General features: G+C 45.9%; 1 protein-coding gene across 1 annotated transcript; it reads right to left on the reverse strand.

Moving 5' to 3' along the window:
* Positions 1-623: 623 nt before the first annotated feature.
* Positions 624-1,701, reverse strand: LOC110226793 (uncharacterized protein At3g60930, chloroplastic-like). Its single transcript, XM_021019493.1, has 2 exons — positions 1,228-1,701; positions 624-1,100 (listed from the first exon to the last, which is right to left on the reverse strand). The coding sequence occupies exons 1-2, from the start codon at positions 1,699-1,701 to the stop codon at positions 624-626; spliced, it is 951 nt and encodes a 316-aa protein (XP_020875152.1).
* Between the last annotated feature and the right edge of the window lie 4,777 nt (positions 1,702-6,478).

The raw sequence follows: 6,478 nt of genomic DNA on the forward strand, positions 1-6,478 counted from the left end.
CTTCGACACTGGTACCCCAGTTCGCTTCTAAGCACTGACAATCGACCATATCAGCTCGGGTCGCAACCGATAAAGATTAGTCCCACTTGCAAAAACCCAGTTACCTTAACACTGGTACGCTATTCATCGTCACGGTTCAGAAGTTAAAATAATACTGAAAGTTAACTTCTACTGAACCGAAAGTCATTTTTACCAAAACCCAATTACATTGACATTGGTGCATAATTCGTTTTCTCAGCTCGGAAGTTAAAACGGCTCGGAAAAGATTAACTTCTCGATGAACAAGTCATATTTATTAAACCCAGTTACTTAGCACTGGTATCGAATTTAGTTCGGAAATATTTCAAGATAAACAAGACCATTCAAGTACTTAAAAAGAAAGAACATATGTTCAGTGGATAAAGCCGTCCAGGCATGTCTTACAAAAAGGCAAAAGAGGATAAAAAGACATCTCGGGATCAGATCGAATCTTGGTTAACCGGCGAGACTCGAGCTGCCTCGGTATCTCGGTTCGAACCCGTCTGGTCAGTAACACCTATTGCAGCCGCAACACCCTCGATCGATCGGTTCCCGAAGCTATCGTCAACAGAGTCTGGGGAAACCGGAGGAAGCTTCAAGTCCTCTCACAGCTCGGTCCCGAGACGGACGTACTCTTCCTCGGCATCCACATACTCAGCCGTCCATTGAAGGACCTCTGCCTTCTCATCCTCCACCTTTTTCCCTTCCTCCAGCTCGGCTATCAACTCGGCATTGGCCCGCGCTTGCACCAAGTACATATAGCGCGCGGATACCTTCCCGTATTGGTCCATCTTCGCCTCGATAGCCTTGACCTTCTCGGCAAACTCCCTCTTGGCTGCCCTCCATTCTCTGACGATCTCCTTCTCCCGGAGAGCCTTCTTTTTGGTAAATAACCGATGTAGGCGCGCAATCTCGGCCTCGAGCTTTCTCTGAGTTCGCAGGCTATCCTCCGAAGCTTTCAACCGCTCCACCTTCTCGGCCTTGGCCAACGCCTCGGCTTCCTGTTTAGCCACAATCGCCTCGGAAATCTTAGCCTCAACCTCGGCTCGGGACATCTCCGACCTCTCGCGAGCCAGCTCGGACTTCCGAGCTCCAGAATCATAGGCTCAAACCATGGAATTCATCGAGTGGAAGGCCTGAAATGGAACGAGAATCATCAGCAAACGAATATGGAAACGATAGTAAAACACGTCTGGAACAAATCAATACCTTCAGAAATCCAGCAGCGGTTTCGCGGTAGCTTCGAGCCTCCAGCAAGGCCTCGGGAGCGGACAGTGGTGGACCCGAGCAAGAAGCAACAAAATTCGCCGAAGCAACCTTGTCCTTGTACACTAGAGTTTTGCTACGACTTCTCTTCTCCCTTCTAGAAACTCCCGAGCCGTCACCTCGGGGTCTTTTTCCCGTTGTTTTGGATTTCGCCTCGGTGACCGGAGCAGCAGCAACCAAAGCCCCTACGACCTCGGGGACATCGGTCGTAGGGGAGATATGTTCGGCCACCTCAGGCACGATCAAAGCCACATCCCGAGCCTCATCAGTCGCCTCGGCGCCATCGACGACCTCGGGATTGCGGTTAGCCTCGGGAGAAGTGGGAGGTCTGAAGTTCGCCTCCAAAACCGCTCTCTCCTTAGCCGTCTTCTTTTCGGCAGCTTTCCTCGCTCTTAGAGACTGCACAGCACCTTGCATTTCGATGAGATGGTCTAAACGGTGATCGGAAGACTCTGAAGACGAACGACAAGGAGCCCCATGCAACAATCGCAAAGCTCTCTCAATTCTATCTCGGGAGAAATGCTTCGTCCAATCGCACTTCTGAGCTATCAGTTCGTCGTGCAGATCTAGGAAGCCCTCATGAACGTTCTCGAGAAATGACGGGTTCCGATCTGCATGAACAAGAGAATAGTCAGTAAAGGTTGAAATAGAACAAAGTAGCAAGTACGACTTAGGATGTAAATACCAATTTTTCTCCACTTCCCAACAACTTTCCCTAAGTAGTCCTCGTGGACACTATACTCGTCCAAAGCTACGTAGAAGAAGTGATGAGTATACTTCTCATCCTTGCTCGGGAACCCGCCTATAACCCTCCTATTCGGCCTCGGAGATATGTAAAACCTCTCTGCAGGGCCTGGTATGCGCCGAACCTCCAGGAGATTCCTCAAGTGACTAAGGTCAATGATATTGACCGTCTCAATACCTCGAACTAGAATCCCCACTAGATGCCGCAGGCCTCGGGTCGTAATCTGAGATAAAGCAATCTTGTACGACCACAGAAACGCCAAAATCGGCCTCGGGATTGGAAGCCAAAGGTAACAGTGATAGAAAAACCCTTCATAGAGGGTGAAGAATCCCTCGGGTGGATCGTCGGCTCGCTCGTTCGGAGTTAAGAGCCTCAATTCGACCCCCTCGCTAAAATCGAATCGGGCCTTAAGTTCCCGAAGGGAATCTTCCGTACATAAGGTCGAACCCGGAGGGTCGGGTTTCCTCACCTTTTTGGCTCGTTTCTTCCTCTGCCGGCCCTTTGCAGTTTCAACTTTCGCTTGAAGCAACCTTGCTGCCTCGTCAGAATCATATTGAACCTCCTCGGCTTTTACGGGAAGCAAAGGCAGCTCGGGCGCACCTTGCCAGCGAGAGCCCCCGGGTTCGTCAACCGCTGGCGGACGATTTTTCCTAACAAGTGCCTCCTCGTGTTCCTCCGGCAGGTCAAGCTCCCGAGCAATATCTGCCGCGGCATCCTCCCGAGCCACGAAACGGCTCGGATATTCTTGATTGTGAGAAGATTCAGCGTCACTGTCCCGATGCGTGATGTCCGCCTCGGGGTCACTCGAAGAACTCCAAACCATCTTTCTCTTGTAGACAGGGAGAGGATTGTCACCTCGGGACGAATCGCTGGAATCAGAGAGAGACATTGTCTGGCTCGGGCAACTGAAGTAGTTGATCGAAAAAACAAAACTTGGCAGATCGGAGAAATCAACCTAGATCTAATCACGGCGGCGCTACGACGGAAGTAAAAAGGAAAAAGTAGAAAATGGAAGAAATCAAGATCAGAGAGAGAGAAGAGAACGAACCTTAAAAATTTTCCTTTGCAGTTGCGAAATGAGAGAACGAGTCGGAGACTTAATATTTATAGGGATCTAGGGCGCGTCGGATACATACGAGCCAAATAAAATACATCGTGTCCGCATCAAAGGCGCGTCGGGCACGCGCGAGTCGAATAGGATACTTCACATCCGCACGAATCTCGGGAATCGGCAAAGGACCTTTCCACTTCTCGAGAATGAATCCCAACCGTCACACGCCAAAAGAAGATGAAACGACAAAGGAATTCGAATCGCCGAAAACTTTGCATCATTAAAAGGACCGAACTGTCCAAAGTAAACGGCTCGGCCCAATTGTCATAAAGCTCGTCACACTTGGTTCTCCAAACTAACGAGCTGGGGGGCTAACTGTTGGGGTCGGATTCCATCCTTTGGCGCCGAGCCAGACTTAGAGTACCTCGGGGAACTCTTCTTAGATCACCTCGGGGCATCGCATCATCCACCACAGGAAACACCCAAGGTCCACCTCGGGGTCTGACAGCAAGCTCTGGTACCCGAGCCGATCCTCCTCGGAGACTCGATCCATCTTTCTTCGGATGCCCGAGCTGTTTCCGTTCATGTACCCGAGCCGGTCCTCTTCGGGTACCCGAGCCGGTCCTCTTCGGGTACCCGAGCCATTTTTCCTCGGATACCCGAGCCCTGTTAACAAGGGTACCCGAACCCGCTCGTTTCAAAGTCTCCTCGGTTCAGGATCGCGTATCACGTCAATATCCTCCAAGCCACCCGAGGCAAGGACTGAAATACTCACCCTCGAAGTATCATTTCCAAGCAAAGCACCATTTCCGAGAAAGAAGGATCATTTCCGATAAACTCGGAAATGATAAGGGAGAATCTTGGAGGATCGACTCAAATCAGGAAAACTTCCAAAAACCCTGAAGAATAAGGAAATTATCCTAATCCGCGATATTCTAGCCGACTTCAAGATAAATGGAAATCTTCCGAGAATATCGCTGGAGAGGCGGTTTGTGATCGCTATATAAAGAGACTCAAGGCTCTCATAGAAGAGGGGTCTCAAGAATTGACACTACACAAAGCTCTTACAGCACAAACACCTTTTTCTTTTACGATCAAACTCTTGTACGATCAAAACTACTCTTTTCATCAATAAGATCAAGAACACCATCTTTCGTTACAATTGTTTCTGTTGTTCTTTGAGAATTCACGTTTATCGTATCCCTAAAATAAAACCCTAGACAAATCTTGATTGTGTTAGTTTCGACTTCCACAATGATTACAAAAACGGTTAGATCGGAGACACCATCGACACAAGCATCGCTTAGGGTTTTGACATAAATTTCTTTTAGCTCAAACAATTAGGGTTTCGTGGTGGCTTAGTTGGCTAGGATTTACTCAATGAGGTAGAACTCGTGCTGATAACGTGTTGTGAACAAAGAGGTTTTAGGGATTGTTCTCTTTGTTATTGATCAATTGTACAAGATACAACAATATATAGGGATATATAGGTATACAACATTACGATTTAGCTTAAAGATTAAGTCTTCTAGAACCTACTAATGAACCATATAATGGGCATCCATATATTACATATAATTATTCATAACAATTACGAATTATTTTAATACTTTACAACTATATATTAGATAAATTTATAGATTTTTTTTTTGAAAAGCCCGTAGGACTCGCAGGTTTACCCGCAAACACCCGCAATTTCTAAAACCAATCCACACCCGCCCTGCTTTTTTGCATTTTGAAACTTTTAGACAAGCACCGCCCGCAGCGGGGCGGTAGCGGTGGGGCCGATGGGCTTTTCTTCAAATTGACAGGCCTACTGGTAGGGGCGGTCGGGATGTTATAAGTGGTATCAGAGCCGAATCCAGACGTGTGTGGAGTCAAGAGGGCTCACACCGTTGGAGGTGACGGTCATGGTGCGCAACAAGGACGTTGCAATCTGTTAGTGGGGTGAATTGCAACATCCCGGTTTGAGGAATATAGTGGTGCATGCGGAGAGGTTTAAAAGAATTGATTTGGCCACCTATCACCAAAGTGCACTTATCTTTTCGGTCAACTGTCCTGAGAGAACTCCAAGGTTAAATGTGCTTGAGCTTGGAAAGTTTTAAGATGGGTGACCTTCTGGAAAGTGATTGTCGGAATTGTGTGAGAGAGGACAAAATACAGGAAAAGATCATGTGGTGATTTGTAGGGTCGGTAACAACTCTTTAAAACTTCCCGGACGTTGCGGACCGGCCGTTGGACAATGGTGGGGCCCACGGATCTGAGAGAGGACGTGGGTGCTCACTGGTAGGGAATGTTATAACCATCATCCCACCATTCTCTTCTATTTTACTATCATGGATCTCATTACTTAAATTAGTGCCATTACTTCCGTATGAAATAAACATAAACTTTGTCGAAAGTGTGATTCTCTTAATTCTAAACCTGAGAAAGTGTGATTCTCTTAATTCTAAGAACCGCCGATAACGCAACGATATCCTTTAAATCCATCTTCTTCCACACCTAGTAAATAAAGAGAATGAATCTCTCTAATGACCTCAACTTGAGCCGAATCCGATGATCTAGCTTAATCCTTTGCTAATAAATAATCTCACGTGGATCTCGATCTAAAGTTTCAAAAATCTTGTTATTTCGGATTTCTAAATAACCAACCAAATGATCCAAGAAAAACTTAAAAACTTAATATGGCCCTGTTCGGGAGAGAGTCGCAGCTACATCTGCTTGCGATCCATTTCTTCTTCATCTCATTGTAATTCCCGTCGTAGCGACTTCAATTTGAAGATTTCGGAGTCGCTGGAAAAAAACAGCAACACAATCCAAGCTTTAAATTGAAATCAGCGATAGTCGCTAGATTATAAAAGTTGAATTGCCTTTAATAAAGATTTGCATATCTGTACAGTTTTATCTTCTTCTCCAGCATAAAAGTAGATATTTTTGTTAGGAATTTACTAATTTATAGATATATCCCTAAAACTACTCATAATTACAAAACTCACCTGTAAAAAAAAAAAAAAAAAAAAAAAAAAAACAATATTAAGTCGCAGATTTTAATCGCACGACTGTTAAAAGAACAAGGCCTATATGAGCTTATTTTGGCTATCTCTAAAATAAAGAATCAATACGCACAAAAAATTGGACTCTGGTTCGAGACTAACTGAACCCATGTTTGTAATTTTTTTTTCTTCTGTTTCTCTAACCCTAGCCGCCGACCTAACCGGAAAATCAGCGAAATCAAGAAAATCAAAACACGATCTTTAAAAATCGAAACTTTGATTGGAGAGAGAGAGAGGGAGAGGTTATACGGGAACGCAAATGTCGTGGAGGAAGGAGTGATGATCGGCGGAGGAAGGGAGATGGTGGTGGTGGAAATTAGGGTTTTGAGGAGGGAAAGAAAAAGA

This window comes from Arabidopsis lyrata (assembly GCF_000004255.2).
Source record: "Arabidopsis lyrata subsp. lyrata unplaced genomic scaffold ARALYscaffold_25, whole genome shotgun sequence".
Taxonomy (NCBI): Eukaryota; Viridiplantae; Streptophyta; class Magnoliopsida; order Brassicales; family Brassicaceae; genus Arabidopsis; species Arabidopsis lyrata.